The sequence below is a fragment of the Schistocerca gregaria genome, chromosome 8 (assembly GCF_023897955.1).
Source record: "Schistocerca gregaria isolate iqSchGreg1 chromosome 8, iqSchGreg1.2, whole genome shotgun sequence".
NCBI lineage: Eukaryota > Metazoa > Arthropoda > Insecta > Orthoptera > Acrididae > Schistocerca > Schistocerca gregaria.
The window spans coordinates 120,554,959-120,582,260 of record NC_064927.1 but is presented as its reverse complement, the minus strand read 5'-3'; the positions used below and the strand labels follow the sequence as shown (position 1 = coordinate 120,582,260).

Sequence of the window (27,302 nt, the reverse complement as noted above, 5' to 3'; positions counted from 1 at the left end):
ATAGTGACTATTTAGCAGGTCTTCATAATGTTGTGGCATGTATATTATGCATTACTGCTCGAGTTAAGAGATGCTAGAAACTTGTGAAAGAGTAAACATTTGTTGTCAATATGAGCGACTGAAAATAACAAAAGGAACAAAGTGAATGAGGGTTGTATGCGATACTTGTTGCTCCACTCTGCCGCTATGCATGGTAGGTAATACGGACACAGCCAGACCTAGAAATGAATAACTAGCTCACCACGCTATCTGTTTAGGGTTTATGGTGGAAGCAGAGTTGCCTGCGTTACTCTAACATTAAAGAAGTAGTGCGCCAGCGTGCCAATGATGTACCAGCCAGGCTTAGGGGGGAGGGGATTCACCTCAACTAAATTCGTCTATGATGACGATAATGAAAGGAGGGAAGGTAAAACAGATTCTTTTCACTGTCACCTCCATATTTTTCAGAAACAGAATGTTGTGACGTAAACTGTGTAAACCTGAAACTTTTCCCGGTATTATCACCCATACGTAGAAAGCCCTCAGCCGCTGGGTCGCCCAGTGGTTACGGAGGAGACGCACTGGATTATTTGACAAATAGTATTTCCGATCATGGAGTCATACTAGTGAAAAATTAGAAATCGAATAACAGTAATCACAGGCCAATTGTGTTAATATTTAACAAACCGGAAAACTGAAACAGCAAATCTAATTTATAATATCAGTTTTCTCTATCTTCTGGATCCACCGACGCGTTGGCTAGATGCAGGACCATTGGATAGTAGGAGACAAACAAATGGTTCGACAAAGTAGCATCATGCCATAAACTGATAAACAACGGAGCCACTACTTTCAAACAGCGAGGAAGGAGATGGTTTTTTCGTGGGAGTTAAGCTAAAATCGTTTAAATGACTCTAAGCACTATGGGACCTAACATCTGAGGTCATCAGTGTCCTATATCAGAACTACTCAAACCTAAGTAACCTAAGAACATCACACACATCCATGCCCGAGGCAGGATTGGAACCTGCGACCGTAGCAGCCGCATATTTCCGAAATGAAGCGCCTAGAACCACTCGACCACAACTACCGACGAGTTACGCTCCTGGCTTCACCCTAAAGTGTCAGAGAGAGTCATCCTTTGCCTCTCCAGCCAAAAGCCATTGCAATGGACAGTTCTGCTCCCCCCCCCCCCCCCCCTCTTCCCTTCCGACATCCAGCACGGTTGCCTACGAGAACTATTTTTCTCCAGAGTAGACACTATATTGTATTTATTCTGGCTCTCCAAGCCCTTTCAGTTGAAGATTTCAGATGGAGACAATTCGGATGCAAACTTGTCAGAGTATCCATGGTTAGTGCGGAAGTCTTCCCTATCTTTAGTGAACGTGAACCTCCTTCCATTACTTCGTATCAGGAGTGTGTGAAATCTCATCGGTAGAAGTCCGCTTGCGCTGTGAGGGTACACACGCGCTTACTTTTATTACTAAATTATGTGCGTTTCCAGCTTTGTGAGTTGCCTACACACTTTCGCCGATACTAATGGGGTAAGAGTCTCTGCTCCTATTGCTCTTTGCATTTGAATCTCTTGTATCTCATGGTCAACAACAGTATCTCCTGTTTTCCCCACATTTCGCTAGTTAGTACTGTCTCTTGTTACTTTCAATTCCTGCAGAGGAATGGCTATCCGACGAGTAATACAGAATTGAGGACTGATGTCGTCCCCTGCTGTAACAAGGCTACCTCGAATTCAAACGTGATTTTAAATGGTCAGTATATAATTACTCTATTTATTTATTTATTGCTTGTCTATTACGTGTTTGTGGCTTTCAATACGTAACTTCTTCTGGAGGAAACACCTGCTCTCACGTCGGCTTCCGATTATGTCACCGACAGGAGACAGAAGATCTTGAGGGAACATATCTTTTACTGCTGATTGGGAAGATAGGGCAGTTAATTCGATGTAATTCTCCTCATGTTCGACGTTATCAAGTTTGTCCACTCTAAATCCATTTCACAAGAATTTCTTTGTATTGGGAACCAAGCTACGACTTTTTTAAATTTAGGCGAATTTTTCCACTATTTACCGGGATCTCTTCTTTGTTCCACAATCATTTCTGGCATTTAAATCCGTCATCGAATGCTTATCCAGAACAGGGCAACTTACATATATAAATGTGTGCCACCTCGTTCTAGCTAAACACCCGATAATCGCTTAAAAGGCCGAAACTACGGGTCTACGTCAATAAGTATCTGTAATTTTATTCTGGACGACTTCAGGCTGGTAGTACGACTTAGTGAGCTCGCCAGCTGCTCGATGGCATCGTTCTTTTCAGTTATGGCAAGTTTCAGTCGTGTCACATCAGTTAGATCTACGCTCTTATGAAGTAAACGTGGCTCCATCGGTCTCTGTATGCAACAGTGATGAGTACCGTCTGTAGTCAGTTTTTGTGGTCTGAAGGTACGCCAGGAGCTGACCTCCATAGCAGACCTTCAGCAAAATACGAGGGTCTTTACCAGTGGACTGAGCAATCCAAAAGCGGGCGAATAATCGTGAATGACGAGGAAAGAGCAGAGCATCCCGTCCACTCACGTCCACTTATTGACGCCAGCACAGAACAAGTCCGTGATCTGATTTTGAATAACCGACGAGTGACTTGATAAAGTGGCAAACCAAAAGTACGTTAGTCGTGATTTTTTTACACGACCCCATCTACGATGGGCTCAGCTTTCGTTAGTCTGCGCAAGACGAGTCCCAAAACAACTCTCGTGGCGCACACGCCAGGTGCCGTAATCTGATTTCCCAGGAAGTTCACGCAGATGGAGAGGATTGAAAACATGGGAACACGCGTCTCGGTTTATCTGTAGACACTCGACCATTTCTGAAAAAACGACGTCAAAGTTTTTGAGGTACTTTGTGTGCCTTTCACCGCCCGATACCCTCAGACGAAATGGTCGCTCAATGGTTAGCGTCGCGGATTCTAAATTTTGCGTCCCGTATTGTGAACCCGATTCTTGTTTTTATTTATTTTATTTTTATTGTTTTCATTCATTACCCGTTCCCGTAGAATGTTACTTCACGAATGTTTCTTGCCACATTATAGGGGACGAGGAGGCAATATTAATTGTAAAATTGCAACTGGATTTCACTGTATGTATGACACATTTATTATGTAATATGGGTGTGTGGTATGTTGAGAGGTTACAATTTCTAGAGATTCTCGAATCCTGATATTGTACTCATATCAATAGTTGTATTACTTATTTTTATTCATATGTTTACTCTTCAGAAAGATTCGGTGCATGAACTTGGATGATACAGATCGCAGAAACATTCGGAACGCAGATATTGCGAACACTACAACCATAGCGCGAAGACAGGTTTGCCGCAGTGACATTTCTACGTATGAATCTCACTCGCGAAAGACAGTTGTCAAGATTTTATAATTTCGTAGCAGACCATGCATTCCGAAAACTGGCTCTGGCAACTTTGATTGTGAAAGAAGACGCAATACAGGAATTTCACGGAAAACAATTTCAAATAATTTTCTCACTCTTTTACTTTTTTAACTTCATTCATCTGACATACTCTTAGTAGACCAATAAGGACAACGTCGTATCAATATACACTGTACAATATTCCACATTGATGGTTATATAAACGAAAAACGAAACTAAAAGTAATAATCGGGTTTCGAACAATGGGCATATAATTGAGAAGCATTTTACCGCGCTGCCCTCAGAAGACCATTTCGCCTGAGGGCTTCGAAGACATCTCGAAAACTTTGAGCGTCGTTTTTTCAGAAATGGTCAAGTATCTGCGTTTAAACCGCGACACGTGATACTTATTTTGATCCTCTACCACTGACCTAAGTTTCTTGGAAATCGGGTTATTTTAGTTGGCGCGTTCTTGTCAGTGAGGAGCGCAAGCGCTATCGCGTATGAGAATCTGTCAGCAGCTACTCGAGCCTCATGCTAATGAAGGTGAAATATTCTGAAACGAATCATCACTGGAGGTGAGATGGGGTTACTACTTTGAACCGGAGAGAAAACACCAAAACATAAAATGAAAACGCCCGTAATCTCCAGCGAAAAAGGAATACAAGGGTCAAACCTCTGCGAGAAAGCGATGTTGACTGTATGGAAACAGCACGCCAATTCAGCAATGATATGTGGAGACAGGGTCAAGAGTCAACAGCCAACATCACAGTGATGTGCTTTGCAACGAGTTAGAAACAAAAGCTCGTACCGCCACTCACAGAGTTCAGACTCTTCACAATACGCATTTTCAGATGTTAGAGCACCCTGTGTACGATTGTTGCCCAGAAACTAATGCACCGCATTTTTTCTCAGACGGAAACAATGCTACGATTTCAAATCGTTACATATGTATTATTTGAAGTCTCCTGAGTGAGGGTGCCAAGTTTGCGTCATTTCCGACAGATAGCGTAGCAGCAGGACTGTTCCAAAATGGCGTCTGTCGTTGATATACGTTATAAGCAAGGTGCCGTCATTGAATTTCTCACTGCACAGAAAGAAACTGTGGGGTCAGAAACGCTTGTGCTAAGTCTACGGGGCAACCGCTGTCGACAGAAGTGCAGTTAGCCTCTGAGCACAGATGGTGAAGTCGTCGGCGGGGCAGTGGCCGGAGAGCCCATCTACGTCTGTCTCACCTGACACGCCTGGCCAACCCCTCTCGGACTTCTACTTGTGTGGGCCATTCTTGGAAGACATTTTGAAGACGACGAGGACGAGATTCACACAGTGAAGCACTGGCAGCGCCACCAGGACTAGGATTGGTACCGACAGGGCATACACGCCCTTGTTTCGCGCTGGAGGAAGGCCGTAGGACGGGATGGAGATTACGTGGAAAAATAGGGTGTGTAAATAAAACACCATTCTTTCGTGTGTGTAATTCCCATTACATTCAGTAAAGATTGTTGAAGAAAAGAATGCGGTGCATTACTTTATGGGCAACCCTTGTACATTCCTGACCTCCACCCGTCGGGTTACGATTTGTTTGGACCGCTTAAAGACGGCTTAAAAGGCCGACGATTGATCTCCGATGGAGACGGAAGGCAGCGGCTGATCTTTCGAAAAACTTTTTTTTTACTTTAATGGAATGCTTATGCGGCGATGGGCCAAGTCAATTGAAAAGCAAGGTGACTACGTTCAAAAAGTACAATATAATTTTTTACTGTTGTTGTAATGAAGTAGAAAATTTTGGCACAAGTACTATTTCACTTACCCTCGGAATTGTGGGACGAAAAAGCGCATGGATAAGTACGGTCTAAAGTTGCCTATAGACGGTCAGTATAATTGCAGAATAATATTTATTGTGCAATAATATTTAAGTTCTCCCCAGACTGTACATCAAAAATGTGCAGTAATAATGCGTAATGTTGGACGATCTAGACGATTCTTGTTGTGGCAACTGCTCTACCTTACGGGCAGCAAAATAAAAAATTAAAAAAAATACACGTGAATGAAAATCTGATACAAGTAGCGTCAAATATAAAACTTGCGGAGGGAGATGAAGTCGAACGAAAAAAAATTACCATAAATTTTTTTCGCGCAGACGGGTGCTCGAAAGTATTCTGTTCCGGTAAATAATGTACACCAACACGCATTAATATCTATGTATACTCTCATTCGTAACTTTGCATTAATTAATAATCCTTCGTATAGGCTGACTCTTACGTAGAAGATTACAGCAACCAACCACTTCTTACATGCTATGCAACGCCGTTGCCGGTTTCGAACCGATAGGTTCATCTTCAGACGGCTGGTTCACGTTTTTAAGTAGCTTTCGCCTTTTGTTTCCACAACTGACGAAATTTCCTTGGGGTGGTGGCCTAAAACCGAAACAGGATGTGAGAGAATATCTTTTTAACTGTAATTGTGCCTCACAACGATTTTAAGTGATGTAAACAAATTATTAAAGGGAAGCTGTTTCGGTTACTTTCGATGAAGAATGTTCCGGTACAGACTGCTTATGATCTTGCAGCAGCGAAAGTTGTATAATGCCTATTGGTTCGAAATCGGTGTTGCCAGTGTTTAAATAAATAAATATCATTGTAAAAAGAAGCTAGTTGCTGTAATCTTCTATGTAAGAGTCAACTTAAATTTTACACATAGCCATGGGCTCAAAATGACAGTTTTTGAGAAAACAGCATATTCCATCGAGGGTGTAGGCAATCATTCTTCGTATTTTGTCTTTTTGCACTCATCTCTCCTAACATCTCACAATTCCGGCACTGATTTATATATTTCGGTGTGCTTTAAGAAGTAAGTGTTTTCCTCTTATTATGATCACAACAACAGCAGCGAACAACAAACATCACGATATCTTTGACGGTAGGAAGTAAAAGACTGAGAAGAATATTGTCAAAATTAGCCGCAGACAAAACAATGTATCTAGGCAGCGCAATATATTTCAAAAGTTTTTGATGCGCTCAATATTATTGTGCAATCTCTCAATCTCACTCCTAGACGTTCTATACACTCCTAGACGTTCAATACAGTAGCTGGTCAACACTTTCCGTACACCTATTAGTGGAGGTTGGTATGAGGTGTGTGCATCGTTAGCCTTTATGACGGCTCAGAGGACACTTTCATGAGGTGTCTTAATGTCTGTGAACGAATGGCAGTTCATTCTTCCTCAAGTGCGGAACCAGAAGAGACAGTAATTTCGGACCTGCAGTTTGGCGAGAAGTTGACATTCCTTATCGTCCGAAAAGTGTTCGTTCGATTTCAGATCGCGACTGGGTGGGATAGTCCATTTCAAGTGTAGTGTTGTCCAAAGATCATTGCCTGACACACACTGCTTTATCGTGGTGATAGATTCCTCGGATTGTTTTTTTACTGTTCGCAGTGCACGATATTGTAAAAAGTGTTCATATATATCTACATATAGCGTTTCTGTGAGCGCAGTAAAGGGACCACCCCATAATGACGAGAAATATCCCCACATATTAACATCCTCTCCTGCGTATTTCACTGTTGGAAATACATACGATGGATGGTAACGCTCTCCAAGCAGTCGCTAAACGAAAGCCTTGCATCAGACTCCGACAGGTATAGTGTCATTCATCACTCTGAATCATTCGTTTCCAGTCATCCAGCGTCCAATGGCGTCGCTCTTTACGCCACCTCTAGCATTGCTTGGCAATGAAGCGGAAATGTATGGCTTGTAAAGGGGTGGCCGTCCATTATATCCCACTCTTTCTAACCCCCAAAGCACACTCATGGCGCTGGCTGCACTTGTGGTAGCACTCTGGACTCACTAGTGATTCGGCGGCCGCAATGCGCGAGCGGTTCTAGGCGCTCCAGTCCGGGACCTGCTACGGTAGCAGGTTCGAATCCTGCCTCGGGCATAGACGTGTGTGTCATATCCTTAGATTAGTTAGTTTTAAGTTTGAACCATCACTAGTGACACCTTCCTCTGATTTCATGAGAATTTTTACAAGCACCGTCCAGGAAGATGGACGATGGTATCCGTCAGTAGAAGAGCTCTGCCTGGTCTCGGATTAGTTGCTGCTGTTTTAACTTCAGTCACATCACCAGCAGTGGAACTGGGCAGCCTTAGCACGGCTAAGTATCGCTGGTGGATTGATTACTCGACGACATCCAACGAGTAATCGACGTTCGAAGTCACTGAACTCTTTTTACCGACACATTCCGCTGTTACTGGTGCTCTGCTCACAACACGGGGCACTTTCCCTCATTTTATACAGATGGATCTGGCTTCCGTGACGTACAGCTGTCAATTACACAGGCGTATCGGGATACTTTTAACCAGCTAGCAGATACAGTATCCCTTGTTAGTCACGTTTAGTACGGGTCGCACACAACTGAGAATTACTCTTCGACTCGCTGAATTTCAAAAGGTTTTCATTGAAACTTCCTGGCAGATTAATACTGTGTGCCTTACCGAGATTCGAACTCGGGACCTTTGCCTTTCGCGGACAATCTATCTACCAACTGAGATACCTTCCAAACGTCACAGAATGTCTCCTGTGAAACTTGCAGAACAAGCACTCATGGAAGAAAGGATATTGCGGAGACACGGCTCAGCCACAGGCTGTGGGATGTTTGGAGAATGAAATTTTCACTCTGCAGCGGAGTGTGCGCTGATATGGAACTTCCTGGCAGATTAAAAGAGTTTGAGTTTCAGTTCGGCACAGAATTTTAATCTGCCATGAAGTTTCATATCAGCGCACACTCTGCTGCAGAGTGAAAACTTCATTCAGGTTTTCATGTGTTGAGGATTTGGGGCAGGCCAGATGCGAATAGGAGTCGCACTCTGAGCCGGTCACACAAATTTAATTATGCATAAAGACAGTCCATTCATACCGGCGAATGGAGAATCTGAAGTATTTTTGGCTCTTATCGACATCGGTCTCGGGAATCCCAAGACTTTTGAAAATGTTTTAAATTTGAAGTTGGATAACAAATGACAGAAGAAATAATTTTTGTGTGATATAATTACAAATAACAACTTGCGGACTTTCCTTTACTTGTAGCGTGAATCTTTGAGTCTTCCTAAATTTCATGACTCCAGGCCAAGGGGAAGTACTCTATAGGTATGGACGATTGAGTTTGTATCAAAATATGCGACATAAATGGCCGTGACTTTTGATTGCATTGGCCGGTAGGAGAGGCAGAGCGGTTCTAGGCGCTACAGTCTGGAGCCGCACGACCGCTACGGTTGCAGGTTCGAATCCTGCCTCGTTCATGCATGTGTGTGATGTCCTTAGATTAGTTAGGTTTAAGTAGTTCTAAGTTCTAGGGGACTGATGACCTCAGAAGTTAAGTTCCATAGAGCTCAGAGCCATTTTGATTTAATTGACTTAGAAGCTCTTATTCGTTACTCCGCCGAGGGACTTTAAACATTTGACATTACCTTCGACTTGATGTGTCTACTCGTCCCTGAGAAACACGGATCTTAACAGACGAAAGACAGACAGTCGGATAACAAATGCCAACAAATTTTTTGGGCGTCATATAATTACAAATTTATTACTTTTAATTTTCATGATCCTAGATCAATGGGAAATATCTTACAAGTTTTGATGAATGGGTTAGCAGATATCAAAATGTATTGCATTAACAGGTGAATCGTTTGACTGCAGTGACTTAGGAAAAAAAAAATGGCTCTGAGAACTATGTGGCTTAACATCTGAGGTCATCAGTCCCACAGAACTTAGAACTACTTACTCCTAACTAGCCTAAGGACATCACACACACCCATGCCCGAGGCAGGATTGGAATGACGCGCCTAGAACCGCTCGGCGACACCGGCCGGCGAGTGATTTAGAAGCTTTAGTTTTTTACACCGCCAAGAGTTTTGTATTCGGCATAAATTACGACTTGATACGTCTTCCCGTTCGTGAGAAAAGTGGTTTTCCGCAGTCCGAGAGACATACAGATAGACAGACGGACAACAAAGTGATCCTATAAGGGTTTTTACTGGATGAGGTACGGAATTCTAAAAATGCGGCCTTTCTTTCACAGGAGTCAGTTTCGAGTGTCCCCGGCTATTATACGCAATCTCGTCGACATCGGTGGGTGGCAGGGTGTGGAGTGTCTCTGTTAGCGACGCGTAAAGCCCACAGAGGCACTAGTTTACGCCTGCCGTCGCGTAAGACAATGGGCGTGTAATGCGCGGCAGCCGCCCGCGACCTGCCCCACGTCGCCTGCGCGCGCATCTCTTCAGCGGCGAACGTAGGCGTGTACGCGTGTGGACGTGTGCGGGGACGCAGTTAATCGGCTCGGTTTGCAGGGCAGCCACCTGAGAGGCGAGCGACTAATGCGTGCCGAGGGGGGCTGGCTGGCGGCGAGCCGCGGTTAACCCCCAGAGTGCGCAGAGGGAAGGCACGGCACGGCACGGCGCGGCACAGGACAATCAATGCGGCCGCCCGGCTGTCGCGCCGCCGGCTCGCTATGATGGAGCGCCTCTCCTAGCTGATGCCGCTTGCTTCTCCCCTGCTGTTGTCAGACCGCACCGCCTCCTCGCAGGGCCGCGCTCGCCCAGACTCGGCCCCCTCACCCAGCTACTGGGGAAGGTTTCCAGGCGGCAGCGGCGAGCGTCAGTTTCTCACCGCACTGCGCCAGTTCTACAGGGTTAAAAGTAGTTAAAGCGACAAACTCTGGGAGGTTGTAGGGGACATCAAAACAAGTATTTTTTCCTGTCATTTTTTCCTATGATGAGTATTTAAACCGGTAGAGGAACATCTCTCTGGCGGCAAATTAATTAAACCAACAAAAATTTTCCATTTTTATGACCAAGAGACAATACATTAACACAACCCAATTTCAATTACAGTAGCTTTTCAAAAATGCCTCCGTTGCCACATAAACAGAGGTTATTCCGTCGGATCATGTTCTGTCTGACGCGGGAAAAAAGCCCAGGAGTATCCTGAATTTTTCCTGCTGCTGCTACTATCCGGGCAACCAGATCTCTCCCCACACAAAAACAGGGGGGACACATCTGGGGATCGAGCAGGCCATGGTACAGGACCACCGCTGCCAAACTGGGAACCGTCGGTCCAGGAGTCGACGCACACGACGACTGAAATGTGCCGGCGCCCCGTCATGTTGGAACCACATGCGTCGTCTTCCAGCAATTCTGGCAATGCTCTGGCGAGAAAATTGAAATAGTGCCTGCCATTTAATGGCCTAGGTAGCAGATGCCGCCCAATTAAACAGTCCCCAACAACGCCGACCCACACATTAACGAAGAACTGCACTTGGTGAGCGCTAGTAACTGTGGCATGAGGGTTATCCTCACTCCAAACATGCGAATTGTGCATGTTGAAGACTCCATCACGCCCGAACGTTGCTTCATCGGTAAACGACACAGAGGATGGAAATGTAGGATGCATTTCGCACTGACCCACGTACCACTGCGAAAACTGTGCTGCGGGTGAATAATCAACTGGTTCCAGGTTGTGGACGCCCTGTGAGTGAAATGGACGTCAATGCCTCTCGAAGGACTGTTATTACATCCGTCTGATTCGTCCCCATGTTACGTGCAATTGCACGAGTGCTGATTGAAGCACTGCAAGACAGCTTTCTCAAATTGCAGCGTTCTTACCTGTCCAGGTAATCTGCTGAATGACCCAGTCTCACGCAGACGTTGGTACACAGCAGCAAAGGTCGTATGATGCGGGATACGGCAATTAGGATATTGTTCTTGATAAACCCGCTGTGCAGCTCGTCTGTTGTGGTGCGCTACGTAGTACGCACCAACCATATCAGTGTACTCACTCCAGGTGTATCGCTCCATTAGTAAACAGAGACAACGCGCTACTACACAGCAGTTCTTTACAAGTGAACAGCGTAATACGCCCTCTAACAACTGAAGAGCGTAATACGGCCTCCACCGGTTTAAATAATCCTCGTAGGAAAAAATGACAATTAGGGAAAAATATTGTTTTGATGTCCCCTACAACTTCCCAGAGATTGTCGGTTTAAAAACTTTTCACCCTGTATGTACTTACGAGGGACGTTTGAAAAGGCCGTGCAAAAATAAAAACTACTTACGTGTTTGGGGTAAACCTTTTTTATTTTTCGTCATAGTCTCCTTTTTAGACTAACAGACGTCGTCCAGCGCTGTTCTAATTTCCGAATAACAGGAATTGTCCAAGTCTGCAATATAGCTATTTATTGCTCCAATCACCTCCTCATTTGAATAAAATCTTTGTCCCGCCAGCCATTTCTTTAAATTGAGGAACAAATAGTAGTCCGAAGGAGCCAAGTCTGGAGAATAGGGGGGATGTGAAACGAGTTGGAACCCTATTTCCATTAATTTTGTGACCACAACTGCTGAGTCGTGTGCTGGTGCATTGTCGTGATGGAAAAGGACGTTTTTGCGGTTCAGTCGCTGGGGTTTTTCTTGCAGCTCAGTTTTCAAACGGTCAAATAACGATGTATGATATTCACCTGTAATAGTATTACCCTTTTCCAGATAGTCTATGAGGATTATCCCTTGCAAATTCCAAAAGACAGTCGTCATAACCTTTCCGGCCGAAGGAATGGTCTTCGCCTTTTTTGGTGTAGATTCTCCCTTGGTAACCCATTGTTTATATTATTGTTTGGTCTCAGGATCAAACGTGAGCAATCGCGGAACCTATATTGTGGATAGCTTTCTCATGTCCAAATGTTTATGTATAATATTAATGTACCCGTTCATTCGAGATGCCCACAGCACTAGCAATCTCACGCACCTTAACTTTTCTGTCATCATCACCATATCACGGATTTTAGCAATGATTTCTGGAGTCGTAAGCTCTACAGGGCGTCCAGAACGTTCAGCATCACTTGTGCCCGTATGGCCGAAAATTTTGAAACCACTTAAAAACTATTCTAATCGAAGGTGCAGAGCCACCGTAATGTATATCGAGTTTCCCTTTAGTCTCCTGAGGCGTTTTGCCTTTGATAAAGTAATGTTTAATCACCACACGAAATTCTTTTTCGTCCATTTTTTGACAAGCACTCGACTTTCTTGATTCACACGAATACCAGACACATAGAAATAGACCAATATGGCTGAAACATGGCGTGCGTTCTTTCCAAAGATGCTGCTAACTAAACGTGGCGATAGTGCCATCTCTCGGACTTTTCAAACGCCGCTCGTACACCGTTTGTTCAAAGCTAGCTGGACACCCTCATGTGATGCGGAACTCAGCATCAGATGTCACGAAGGACGACCCCGCCAGTATAAAAGTAGGCATGGAGTAGGAGAGTAGCACTAACGGCGGAATGAGTTGGTCAAGGGAGCTCAATGACCTGGAATTAGTCATTCGATGTCACCTGAGTAACAGTCAGGAGCATTTCAACCTTTATATACCTGCCATAGTCGACTGTTGGAGATGTGACTGTGAAGGAACAGTCACAGATAAACCAAGGCCAGTCAGAACTGATGTACTGACGGACAGGAACAGTCCAGCATAGCGCAGTTTGGATCTGCGGAAGGAGTTACCTCTGAGTTCCAAAGTGCCACCGGCAGTAAGGCTAACACAATAACTCTACTTTAGGAGATAAAAGCAATAGGGTGCAAAGGTGTAGGACTTTCTCATAAGCCACACATGTAGTAATGCTAAGTGACACTTCAGGGAAGTAAAGAGAGACGGCAGTGCGCACTGGATGACTGAAAATGATTGATTTGGAGTGATGCATCACGCCATAACATACCCGACAGAAGTGTTTGTTTGGTGGATGCCTGGGTAAAGATAACGGATATCATTTGTAGTGCCAGCAGTGACGTACACAGAATGGGATGTTACAGTATGCGGCTGTTTTCCGTGGTTATCGCATGGTTCTGTCATCGCGCTTAAGGAAACGCTAAATGCGGAAGGACATGAACACATTTTACACCATCGTGTTTTCCGTACAGTAGAGGAACAGTTCGGAGACAATGATTGATTATAACAGAATGTCAATACACCCTGTTGTGGAACAGCATCTGTGAGGCGAAATTTTGTGGAAAATAACATTCCTGAAATGGATTGAACGTCTGAATCTTGAGCTCAACCCGATGGAGCACCTTTGGTGTGGGTTAGAACGTCGTTTTCGCTGCACCGAGCGTTCGACATGATTAACTTCTCTGGTTTTGGCTCTTGAAGGAGAATGGGCTGCCACAGCAGACACCGCATTGAAAGTGTCCCCAATCGATTTCAAGCCATCATAAAGACGGTGAGTGGACACACCCTATGTTAATAATCACTACTATGTGAGACGCCCTGCTAAACCCACAGGACAGGACACGTAGTTTAAATTGTGGAAAGGGGCCATAATAAGCTGCTGTCAGTTACACTCGAACATACAACTTTATTTATTTGACCAAACATTAAAAGAGCCAAGAATTTCTTAAAACCAAACACAGCATTAATTTTTGGAAATTAATTACCGGCTGAATGCGCCATACAATCTCATGCCTTAAGGGTAAGACCACTTTCATTTAAAATCGGCTGCAAGCCAATAACTTAAGACTCAAACCAAAATCAGAAATTTAAAAGGCAGAAGGCCTTATCTTAAATAATTTCTTTCAATTAGGCTGAAGGCTCAAACAGTCTCATACGTTACGAGTAAAACAATATTAATTTTAAAAAAAACGGCTGTGTGCCCATCCCTTAAGACTCAAACCAGAATTAAATTTTTAAAGGCAAAGGCCGTATATTAAAAAGTTCCTTGATTAGGCTGAAGGTCGAAACAATCTCACACCTTAAGACCAAAATAACGTCTTCAAATTCTTAAGTTCTTTAAATTAGGCTGAACGCCCAGACGATCTTACGCCTTAAGGCAAAACAACCTCAATTTAAAAATCGGCTAGAAACTATACAAATACAAACAACAAGAACAAATAAGGAAAGGCAATACGCCCAACGGCGCTGAGAATTTACCGAGGGTCGGCCTGGAATTCGAACACTGACGCTCGCTTAGGTGGGACAGGCAGTTGGCCCAACCATTCTCGACAGATAGTCAACGGACCCAGCGAGGAGATAACTTCTGCACCACCCGACCAGCACATAACAGGAAGTTTAATGGAACAACCAATTATACATTGAGCCGTCAAAGTACACACCGTGCTGGACAGCGACTACACGACGAGGAAAATACACTGCCCGAATTTACGTCAACGGCCAGGCCAGGTAACCGGTACGTTAACGGCCACAACGCAGAAGATTCCGATGGTGCACTTCAGTTCAAAATAACCAAGTACAATTAAATACCACCGGATGGTGGCTAAAATTTGCCAACTTGAAAACACACGTTGTTACTCCCGGAAATGTCCCAACAGCCGCCAACGAAATCCAAACGACGCAATGTGAATAGTCGTGACTTGGTGGTAGATTTAGTCAAAACTCAACTTCCGTGCCCAGGATCGGTGAGCCACGGACCTCGTAGCAGTGGGAAGAGCAGAACACACTCCGACCGCGCGTGCACGCTGCCAGCGGCCTCGGCCAAACTACGCGCCGACCAACTGATCGCACACCGCACAGCCGGAACTATAAACGCCAGGCCAAAGATAGTCCAAGGTGCGAATATCGATACACACCGCTGCTGCCACTCGTGGAGAGAGAGGATAACAGCATAATCGCGATAACCGCGGGAGACTAAACACTGAATAACAACCAAGGTTTAATCCAACTCATAACATGAGCCAGCCACGGCTCACGGCACACATGGAGCAGGGAAAAAAATACATATCTACAGGTCTGAGGTAGACGGGACACAATAAATAACGTGAGCCGCGTAGCACGTTACAGTGCTTTCATTATCTCAACGTAAAGCGCTCTTTCCGTCCGGACCATCCGTGGCGTAGCGCTAGACTACTCTTGCTAGAGTCCAGGGAGTGTTTATTTATTGATGGATCTGTATTAATTCTCTGCGCTTCCACACTACTGAATCTGTCCAAACCAAGGTCGCCAGCCTCGCTTTCACCGTAACACAGGGCAAAACTTTTCACGACTCTAAATTCAATAACTAAAACTCCTATCGCTGTATAGGGTACATATAGGTGGCGCTCTAGTAGCTATGTGACTACTCTAGACTGAAACCATTATCAATACATCTACTATCGCCCAGCTGGCATATGCCGTTATCGGATCAAAATCGACGTCGTCTTTCCAGGTATACTGATTTTTTTTTTCTGCGGCAGTGTACTTATGTATACTTTCAATTGTTATCACTCCAATACGTATGTAAAACACAGGCACATTGGAAACAATTGGTGGAGAATTTTCGCTGATTTAACATTTCCAAAAAAAGAATATTTTTATTTTTATTTATAAAGATATGGGCTACTGTGGTGGCGCGTATTCGGTTATACTGGCCAAACCACAGACTGTGTTGTCAGTGCAGACACGAGAGCGGCGGCCGGTGCTCCCCGCCTACAGTTGCCGCCGCCCCCGCCGCCAGCATGACGATGGACCTGAACGTGTCGTCGCGGGCGCCGCTGTGCTCGCCGCCGCTGGCGCTGGACAAGGCGTCGGCGTCGGCGTCGTCGCCGCCCGTGTCCGCGCCCTCGCCCGTGTCGTCTTCCGCCCCCGGCAAGCGCAGCTTCGACGTCGCCTTCCTGGTGGGGCCCGACGAGCGGCTGGAGGCGGCGCGCAGCGGCAAGCAGGCGCGGGCGGCGGAAGCCCACCCCCAGCCCCACCCCCAGGGGCAGCCGCACGGCCAGCTGCGGGTGGTGACGGCGAGCGCGCTGCTGCGCCGGCCGCCCGCGCCGCCCTCGCCGCCCCCGCACCAGCCGCCGGCCCCACAGCTCTACTACCACTCCGAGGACTACATCCGCAGCGCCTTCACCAAGGTCAGCTCCCGCCCCGTCTACGTCTGACACTTAACATAAATGCTTACAACTTACCGCAGCGGTGTAGGGAAAGTCGAGACGTACTGTGTGATATACCACGCTTGCGGCCAATAGAGAAACAGCCAAAGACGGATGAGAACGAAGTCCCTCGCGACCGCACTGTTACATAAAACATTCTCGGACTTCTTGCTGCGTCAGTCCAGAGTAACACCTCGAGCTTTCGACGAATTCCACCATCATCGTCAGGAGCAGCTGTGCTGTGGCGACCTTATATAGCCCAACGACGGCTTCTAATTGACCGGTTATTACGTAATGCTGCCTCAGATAGTGTCAACGTCTGCGCTGGTGACGCACCGCTCCCGCCGTAGCGTAAACATTGCGGTGAAGATCTCTGATAATTGTCTGCATCGATAGCTCGCTTCCATTCACCAAGCGAGCTGTCGATGCAGACAATTATCAGAGATCTTCGCCGCAATGTTTACGCTACGGCGGGAGCGGTGGCGTCACCAGCGCAGACGTTGACACTATCTGAGGCAGCATTACGTAATTATCGGTCAATTAGAAGCCGTCGTTGGGCTATATAAGGCCGCCACAGCAGCGATTTTGACCACCACCGACCGCAGTGCTGGACGGTATCTACCCTTCAGTACATGAGCTATGTCTGGTTTTGGTTTAGGTGCGGTTGTTCCTCGCATTTCCACTTCACAATCACATCAGCAACAGTCGACTTGGGTACCTTTAGAACGGTTGAAATGTCCCTGAAGGATTGTAACTGGGATGACATCCAATGCATTCATAGTCCACGTTCGAAGTCACTAATCTCTTATAACTGAGCCATTCTGCTGATATTTCTTGCCTACTTGCAACACAATAGTCTCTACTGCCTTTTATTGTGGATTTTGCGACTGCCTGCGGAACCGTGATTGTAGCCACGTTTGCCCCTCTTCGCCCGAAGGAAATCGACGGTGACGAAAGTCTCTCTTCGGGATACAAAAATGTCTCCGCAAATGGCAACAACAAATAACAACATGAGTAGACAACAAGATCATTCCACAACCAGGAAAAGGAGAAAAAATGGTGAAATGGCTCTGAACACCTTGGCACTTAGCCGGCCAGAGTGGCCGAGTGGTTCTAGGTGCTACAGTCTGGAACCGCGCAACCGATACGGTCGCAGGTTCGAATCCTGCCTCGGGCATGGATATGTGTGATGTCCTTAGGTGAGTTAGGTTTGAGTAGTTCTAAGTTCTAGGGGACTGATGACCTAAGAAGTTAAGTCCCATAGTGTTCAGAACCATTTGAGCCATTTTTTAACTATGGGAATTAACTTCTAAGGTCATCAGTCCCCTAGAACTACTTAAACCTAACTAACCTAAGGACATCACACACATCCATGCCCGACGCAGGATTCGAATCTGCGACCGTAACGGTTTCGCGGTTCCAGACTGTAGCGCCTAGAACCGCTCGGCCACCTCGGCCGGCGAAAAGCAGAAAACGGAATACTACACCACTACAGTGACTGCGTTAGAGCAGGCACGGTTATGGGCAGTGTCCGTGGATGAGACTGATGTTGGAATGCCGTGAAGCAGAATCCCTGAGTAGTACAGAGCGAGGCTGAAATCTTCATTATGGTGAACCGAACAGCGTGGCGTCGTGGTATTAGCGATAGTGGAGTCCTAGACGAGACTGCGTGGACCTTTTTTTAGCGGTTCTATCCACACTCAAACCCCGCCAGAATTAGCTTTCAAAGTTACGGAATTTACTTAACTGCAACACAGACGATTTTCTAACATACACGTTTGCAGTCGATGTTCAATAATAGTTCGTTTTTTAACGTTAATGCTCGCCATAAGCACTTAGTAAAAGTTTACGAAGTACCGCCACGCTTTTAATTATTGTAGGGGTATGTCTTACAATGACATCATGTCAAGGATATCATTGTATTGCACATTGGAGGTGTGGCAATGGGAGTCCCGTACCGATCTGCGACGGTGGACGTTCTCCTGGACTGAGATGCTGCTCTCGTTTATAGAGATCCCGGCGACGTAGGAATTTGCCCGCCGTCGATGAATCTACTGCGGCGTGGCGTAGTGTGATCAGCGTATATGATGGGGCCCCACCGACGTTGTGACCAAACCAAAAGTTCTACTCTCACCTCCGTGTAACATGTTAGTTTTCGAATCAGGAGTCACAGGATGCGGGCTGTGACGTTGTCCATGCGTCTGGGTAGGATTTCTCATTGATATGATCCATCAGAAGACAGAAAGTCGACGACAGCGATCGAAGGGTTGCGGTTTGTAAGGGCAGAGGGAAAAAGTGCCAAGGCAAGCGCCAAGGGAAAAAATCCTGTGACAGGACGGGTAGAAAGGGCAGTAGAGGCTTGCTAGCTCCGACAGTGCATGGAAGCTGAGGTGCGGTGCCGTTTAGCAGCTATTTAACGTAGGTACGCCGGGCGGGCGTAGCTATGTTACCGCGGAGGCAACCTGCACTATCCAATTCGCCAGCACTGCTGGCCGTGGGATGACTGACATAAGACCCGGAGAAATCATATGGGGAGAGATCGGGACTGTGTGGACGATGTGTAAGGGCAGCGTAGTTGAAGCAACCTCGGCATTATGTGCGGCCACTCACAACGATGGCTCCGCAGCAACCGTCATCATTTTTCCATGCGGGCATTGACCGACTTGCCTCACAATGCGATAGCTGTGTTAACGGTTATGACGATTATTTTTCAAATAATAAATAGGTTATTTATTTCGTACTGCCTGTCTCATTTTCGCTGGACTGCTCTCTGTAGACATAAGAGCACGCTGTCACAAGAGCCGTGTTCCCCGACCCCCGCAGGTGGTGACGAGCAGCGGCGGCCGCGATCCGCTGCCCCTGCCGCTGTCGCTGTCGCCCGCCTCCTCGCTCTCGCTGTCTCCGGACCCGCCGCCGGTGGCCGCCCCCACCGCCGCGGCGCCCTACCACAGCCCCGGGCCCGGCCACGCCGCCTCCGCCTCCGCCGCGCCCGAGTCGCCGCCCCCGCCGCCCAAGCTGGGCCCGCTGCCGCTGGCGCTGCCGCTGCCGCCGCTGCTGCCGCCCTCGGTGGCCGTCTCCTCCGCCTCCGCCGCCCTCAAGCCACCGCCCCCGTCTGCAGCGGGCGCCTCCTTCCTGCAGCCACCGCACTCCAGGCACCACGACGTCACCAACGGCGGTTCCGGCGTCACCGTACACGCCAAGGTAAGATACATTTCATACAAGATCGTCCTCGCGTGCAGTATGCAGGTTGGTAAAAGAAAGAAACGGCGTTCACCGATTAATACCATCTACGTCACTTCCCCATTTCACTTCTCTTGAGACCGATAGATACATTTTCTCAACGGCAATCGCCCAAGGGGGGGGGGGGGGGGCGTGAGAATGTGTACCCGTTTCTAGCAAGCGACTGTTTGTCCTTCGTGCTGATACAATGGGGATCGCGGTGGCTGTAATTTCTGTGCCAGTCGCCCACCAGTTCGTCAAGGCAACCCTGATGCTCCTTCTGTCCAGGCGCTCGTCAGCGCGACGAGGTGGCAGTGGAGGGGTGCGCCTGCAGTGGGGACCCTCTGCCTGCCATCGTCTCCACCGCCGATGGATCACCGGCACAACATGACCCACGTGAGTTCCAACCCACACCCAGCCACCCGTCCTGTTCGTCCACGCTAAAAAGTCACTTCATTTCACAACAAGCTTTTTGTTGCCACTTTACTAGCGGTGGATGCACGTTCTGTGGCATATACATCAGAGAGGTTCATGCCCATGGACGTCCAGTATAATTTGAAAGGTTCATCAATGGGCTTGATAAGATACTGGCACGCCACTAGTATAACTGCTCGATGTTTTACGACTGTCAAAAGAAATCCACTGTGTTCCCTATACACCGCAAATACTACGGTGCGAATACTGTTCAAACTGGATGTTCGCTTTGCATTCTTCAGGAGATTTCCTTCAGTGTATTATACAGATTAATGAAAAATAGCGAGATAAATAGGTATGAGCAGAGCACGGGACGTCAAATCGACAAAATTTTACGAATAAACAATAGTCGCTAAACACACCGTTGTTTAACTACGGGCCCTACCTTTTCGAATTTTATTTCCAGGCTGTTATTTTTCACTTTGTGTACATGCCCTGAAAATGACACGAGATGGCTAAAACACGGAGCGTGGAAGGGTAGTTAACACACAAAGAAGCCGCAAGTTCGAAACACGGGTAGAAAAAAGTTTGTTGAAACTTTTAGAAAGCTTTCTGTAATTGGAGGACAGCGATCGGTATAGAATGCTAAAATCGTTCTCGATCGCGATTTCAAAATTTGTTATCGTTAGCCGCCGGTTTCGCCCCTTTCCTCAGACAATCTTCAGGCTTGTCAGCGCCATTATAGCTGCTGGTGGCGGCGGACGGAGCGAGAACTGTAATAAGAAGGTTGTGACAACCTTACTGCTACGGATCTCGCTTTGTCTGCCACAACCAGCAGCCATAATGGCGGGGAAAAGCCTGAATATGGTCTGAAGAAAGGGCTGAAACCGTTTACTAAAGAATAAAAGAAAAAATCTGAAAACGCGATCGAGATTAAACAGTTTTGAGTTTTATCATGATAGTCATGAAGTATTATCACTTCGAAAAAGAAAAATTGCCTACTTATTTTCTGTTTGTTTGCAGGCATTTGTCTAAATTACTCGTATACAGTACAGTACAGTACTAATCAGTCCACTGATAAACTTGAGAAGCGTGCAGACATTCCTTTTACTGTATCTGAACGGAAACCGCCTCCGTCACGTCGGTGACACTCGACTAGGGGGTAAGCCGCTTTGAATATTGGCGGTGGAAAATTTCGACTGTCACTACTGCGACAGCAAGGCGAGGCGACACCTACAACGTGCCGACACGAGAAAAGTTTCCAACCGGTTTGTCACAAACAAACAGCAGTTGACCGGCGTTACCTGGTGAAACATTGTTGAGATGCCTCGTGCAAGGAGGAGAAATGCGTACCATCACATTTCCGACTTTGATAAAGGTCGGATTGCGGTTTATCGTATCGCGACATTGCTGTTCGCGTTGGTCGAAATCCAATGACTGTTAGCAGAATATGGAATCGGTGGGTTCACGAGGGTACTACGGAACGCCGTGCTGGATCCCGACGGCCTCGTATCACTAGCAGTCGAGACGACAGGCATCTTGTCCGCATGGCTGTAACGGATCGTGCAGTCACGTCTCAATCCCTGAGTCAACAGATGGAGACGTTTGCAAGACAGCATCCGTGTTTGGCGACACCGCGGTGAACGCACATTGGAAGCGTGCATTAGTCAACGCCATACAGGTGTATCAAAAGGCGTGAGGGTATGGGGTGCCTTCGATTACACGTTTCGGTCACCCCTCTTGTTCGTATTTACGGCACTTTGAACAGTGGACGTTACATTTAAGATATGATACGACCTGTAGCTCCACCCTTCATTCGATGCCTGCGAAACCCTACATTTCAGCAGGATAATGCACGACCACATGTTGCAGGTCCTGTACGAGCCTTTCTAGATACAGAAAATGTTCTCTAGATCTTTCACCGATTGAAAACGTCTGGTCAATGGTGCCGAGCAACTGGCTCGTTACAATACGGCAGTCACTGCTCTTGAACTGTGGTATCGTGTTGAAGCTGCATGGGCAACTGTGCCTGTACACGCCATCCGAGCTCTGTTTGACTCAATGCCCCGGCGTATCAAGGGCCTTATTACGATCAAAGGTAGTTGTTCTGGGTACTTATTTCTCAGTACGCATGCACCCAAATTGCGTGAAAATGTAATCACATGTCAGTTCCAGTAAAATATATGTGTCCAATGAATACCCGTTTATCATCTGCATTTCTTCTCGGTTTAGCAATTCTAATGGCCAGTAGTGTATTATGTAAGTCTGCAGGCTTTCGTGGCCGTTGTCACTGAAGTTAAATTCTTCTGGGTTGTTAGTCCGCGTCATGTTTCTTGTTAAATGTTCGACGTTTCGACCCCTCTACTGGAAGATTCCAGCAGAGGGGTCAAAACGTCGAACATTTAACAAGAAACATGACGCGGACTAACAACCCAGAAGAATTTAACTTCAACATCAAATATTGCTTCAACCTCTGTATTCTTCTGTTACGGCACCTAATGGATTAGATGAAAAAGCTGTTACGTGGCAGGCACTTCCACAATGATGGTGAGGTGATTTTTGTGGTGGAGCGTCCCTGAATCGCCAGATTGCGGGCTTGTACAAACTAGGTCTCCGCAAAGTCTTCAATCGTTGGGAAAACGTGTCGCACTGAAGAGAAACTATGTAGAGGAGGGCTAACATCACCACCAACTTTTGTGGTCGTAGCTTGATATTTTACAGGCGATAATTACAACTTTATGACTACTACATCTACATCCATACTCCGCAAGCCACCCGACGGTGTGTGGCGGAGAGTACCCTGAGTACCTCTATCGGTTCTCCCTTCTATTCCAGTCTCGTATGGTAGGTGGGAAGAAGGATTGTCGGTATGCCCCTGTGTGGGCTCTGATCTCTCTGATTTTCTCCTCATGGTCTCTTCGCGATATATACGTAGGAGTGAGCAATATACTGCTTGACTCTTCGGTGAAGGTATGCTCTCGAAACTTTAACAAAAGCCCGTACCGAGCTACTGAGCGTCTCTCCTGCAGAGTCTTCCACTGGAGTTTATCTATCATCTCCGTAACGCTTTCGCGATTGCTAAATGGTCCTGTAACGAAGCGCGCTGCTCTCTGTTGGATCTTCTCTATCTCTTCTATCAACCCTATCTGGTACGGATCCCACACAGCTGAACAGTATTCAAGCAGTGGGTGAACAACCGTTCTGTAACCTACTTCCTTTGTTTTCGGATTGCATTTCCTTAGGATTCTTCCAATGAATCTCAGTCTGGCATCTGCTTTACCGACGATCAACTTTATATGATCATTCCATTTTAAATCACTCCTAATGCGTACTCCCAGATAATTTATGGAATTAACTGCTTCCAGTTGTTGACCTGCTATTTTGTAGCTAAATGGTAAGGGATCTATCTTTCTATGTATTCGCAGCACATTACCCTTGTCTACATTGAGATTGAATTGGCATTCCATGCATCACGCGTCAATTCGCTGCAGATCCTCCTGCATTTCAGTACAATTTTCCATTGTTACAACCTCTCCATACACCACAGCATCATCTGCAAAAAGCCTCAGTGAACTTCCGATGTCATCCAGAAGGCCATTTATGTATAATGTGAATAGCAACGGTCCTATGACACTTCCTTGCGGCTCACCTGAAATCACTCTTACTTCGGAAGACGTGTCTCCATTGAGAATGACATGATGCGTTCTGTTATCTAGGAACTCTTCAACCCAATCACACAATTGGTCTAATAGTCCAAGTGCTCTTACTTTGTTCATTAAACGACTGTTGGGAATTGTATCGAACGCCTTGCGGAAGTCAAGAAACACGGCATCTACCTGTGAACCTGTGTCTATGGCCCTCTGAGTCTCGTGGACGAATAGCGCGAGCTGGGTTTCACACGACCGCCCTTTTCGAAACCCATGCTGATTCCTAAAGTGTAGATTTCTAGTCTCCAGAAAAGTCATTATACTCGAACATAATACGTGTTCCAAATTCTACAACTGATCGACAGAGATATAGGTCTATAGTTCTACACGTCTGTTTGACGTCCCTTCTTGAAAACGGGGATGACCTGTGCCCTTTTCCAATCCTTTGGAACGCTACGCTCTTCTAGAGACCTACGGTACACCGCTGCAAGAAGGGGGACAAGTTCCTTCGCGTACTCTGTGTAAAATCGAACTGGTATCCCATTCGGTCCAGCGGCCTTCCCTCTTTTGAGCGATTTTAATTGTTTGTCTATCCCTCTGTCGTCTATTTCGATATCTACCATTTTGTCATCTGTGCGACAATCTAGAGAAGGAACTACAGTGCAGTCTTCCCCTGTGAAACAGTTTTGGAAAAAGACATTTAGTATTTCGCCCTTTAGTCTGTCATCCTCTGTTTCAGTACCATTTTGGTCACAGAGTGTCTGGACATTTTGTTTTGATCCACCTACTGCTTTGACATAGGACCAAAATTTCTTAGGATTTTCTGCCAAGTCAGTACATAGAACTTTCCTTTCGAATTCATTGAGTGCCTCTCGCATAGCCCTCCTCGCATTACATTTCGCGTCGCGTAATTTTTGTTTGTCTGCAAGCCTTTGTCTATGTTTATGTTTGCTGTGAAGTCCCCTTTGCTTCCGCATCAGTTTTCTAACTCGGTTGTTGTACCACGGTGGCTCTTTTCCATCTCTTACGATCTTGCTTGGCACATACTTATTTAACGCGTATAGTGCCACGATGTTAATGAAAGTAGCGTTGGAAATGTTCCACAGTCCGAATTGCTCCACCTGTAGCGAACTCGTGTTGGACGGAACGTGCAGCGAGGTGTTGCGGTTGTGCCGCAGGGCTCCGGGGGCAGCGAGCTGCTGCTGAAGGCGGCGGTGCCCTCGTTGGGGGCGGGCATGGCCCCGCGGCTCTACCCCGGCGGCGTGTCGGGCCACGAGGCGTACCTGCCGACGCTCTGCTACCCGCCGTTCGCCGACCTGCTGGTGCCGCGCGCCGCCTCCGCCGCCGCCGCCCCCGCTGCCCCCGGCGCCTGCGCGCCCCCGGTGCCCTCCGCCCCCGGCTCCGGCGCCACGGCGGCGCCCCTGCCGCCGGCCACCGCCGCCGCCGCCGCTGCCGCCTCCCTGCTCGGGGTTAGTCGCTTGGTACTGACTTCTCCAGTTATCACTTGGTCTGACTGGAACACTTCTTTACTTTTCCATCTTCTCTATCTAATCGATGTCTCAAATACTTAAGATCAGTATTATCCGGATGGTAGAGGATAATGAATCGTACGTTCTAACATGAGGAACGAACGGAAGAAAGCAAACTACGTAGAGCATGAACAATTTGGGCCAGCGTAAAACCACAGAGGGTCCCTCTCGGTAAAATGTAGCTCTATTTTCTAACATATTAGATTACTTGCACGTAATATTTGCATGTAACGTCTAGACAAAGGACGAACAGACCTATGTAGGCTAGTTTTTCTACCATTATCTCGTCAACATAATGAACATACTAAAGATATTAAAATTACAAGTCGCAGTTGACACTTATTAGTTTCATTCACGTAATAAGGAAAAACTACTCCACCATTAAACAATAATATACATAGTAACGTGGGTAATAAACTTGTGGCTTGGACTTGGCGCGTTAAGTTTGGGAAACTGACAATAGAATACGAACATGTTTTGCCACATGCGTGGATTCACTGCATGAGGAAATGAGCCTGCACCTATGTGACTGTGGAGCAGAGTGGCTGACAATCTTCCACGTAACTCAGGATTGCCGAAAACGTGCCTTTCGAGGTGATGTGGTGCACCCGCTCAAATTATTCCCACCTGCGACAGAATGGATTAAAAAATTAGATATTAATATACAGGGTGATTTCGTGATTATTGGACAAACTGTACAAGGTGGCAGCCAGTAAGGAATATTTTAGGGAATTGCTCTAAAAAAATTTATTTCAAAGATCCCAGTTGAATCTTTACAAGTTTTATCCCTTATAGCTTTCGCTTAGGGAAATGGAAGAGGCTGTAGATGAAGATGAAATGGGAGAGTTTGACAGAGCACTGAAAGACCTGAGTCGAAATAAGGCCCCCGGATTAGACAACATTCCATTGGAACTACTGACGGCCTTGGGAGAGCCAGTCCTGACAAAACTCTACCATCTGGTGAGCAAGATGTATGAAACAGGCGAAATACCCTCAGACTTCAAGAAGAAAATAATAATTCCAATTCCAAAGAAAGCAGGTGTTGACAGATGTGAAAATTACGGAACAATCAGTTTAATAAGCCACAGCTGCAAAATACTAACACGAATTCTTTACAGACGAATGGAAAAACTAGTAGAAGCCGACCTCGGGGAAGATCAATTTGGATTCCGTAGAAGTGTTGGAACACGTGAGGCAATACTGACCCTACGACTTATCTTAGAAGCTAGATTAAGGAAGGGCAAACCTACGTTTCTAGCATTTGTAGACTTAGAGAAAGCTTTTGACAATGTTGACTGGAATACTCTCTTTCAAATTCTAAAGGTGGCAGGGGTAAAATACAGGGAGCGAAAGGCTATTTACAATTTGTACAGAAACCAGATGGCAGTTATGAGAGTCCAGGGACATGAAAGGGAAGCAGTGGTTGGGAAGGGAGTGAGACAGCGCTGTAGCCTCTCCCCGATGTTATTCAATCTGTATATTGAGCAAGCAGTGAAGGAAACAAAAGAAAAATTCGGAGTAGGTATTAAAGTCCATGGAGAAGAAATAAAAACTTTGAGGTTCGCCGATGACATTGTAATTCTGTCAGAGACAGCAAAGGACTTGGAAGAGCAGTTGAACGGAATGGATAGGGCCTTGAAAGGAGCATATAAGATGGCATATAAGATGATCATCAACAAAAGCAAAACGAGGATAATGGAATGTAGTCGAATTAAGTCGGGTGATGCTGAGGGAATTAGATTAGGAAGTGAGACACTTAAAGTAGTAAGGGAGTTTTGCTATTTGGGGAGCAAAATAACTGATGATGGTCGAAGTAGAGAGGATATAAAATGTAGACTTTCTGAAGATGAGAAATTTGTTAACATCGAGTACAGATTTAAGTGTTAGGAAGTCATTTCTGAAAGTATTTGTATGGAGTGTAGCCATGTATGGAAGTGAATCATGGACGATAAATAGTTTGGACAAGAAGAGAATAGAAGATTTCGAAAAGTGGTGCTACAGAAGAATGCTGAAGATTAGATGGGTAGATCACATAACTAATGAGGAAGTATTGAATCGGATTGGGGAGAAGAGAAGTTTGTGCCACAACTTGACCAGAAGAAGGGATCGGTTGGTAGGACATGTTCTGAGGCATCAAGGGATCACCAATTTCGTATTGGAGGGAGGCATGGAGGGTAAAAATCG

General features: G+C 46.3%; 1 protein-coding gene across 1 annotated transcript in view; it reads left to right on the top strand.

Moving 5' to 3' along the window:
* Nucleotides 1-9,945: 9,945 nt before the first annotated feature.
* Nucleotides 9,946-27,302, top strand: part of LOC126285071 (PR domain zinc finger protein 8) — a 38,759-nt gene continuing 21,402 nt past the window's right edge. Inside the window, exons 1-4 of the mRNA XM_049984394.1 lie at nucleotides 9,946-10,101; nucleotides 15,839-16,177; nucleotides 16,247-16,291; nucleotides 19,133-19,510. Coding sequence (XP_049840351.1) covers nucleotides 9,946-10,101; nucleotides 15,839-16,177; nucleotides 16,247-16,291; nucleotides 19,133-19,510 — 918 coding nt within the window. The remainder of the gene's footprint in view (nucleotides 10,102-15,838; nucleotides 16,178-16,246; nucleotides 16,292-19,132; nucleotides 19,511-27,302) is intronic.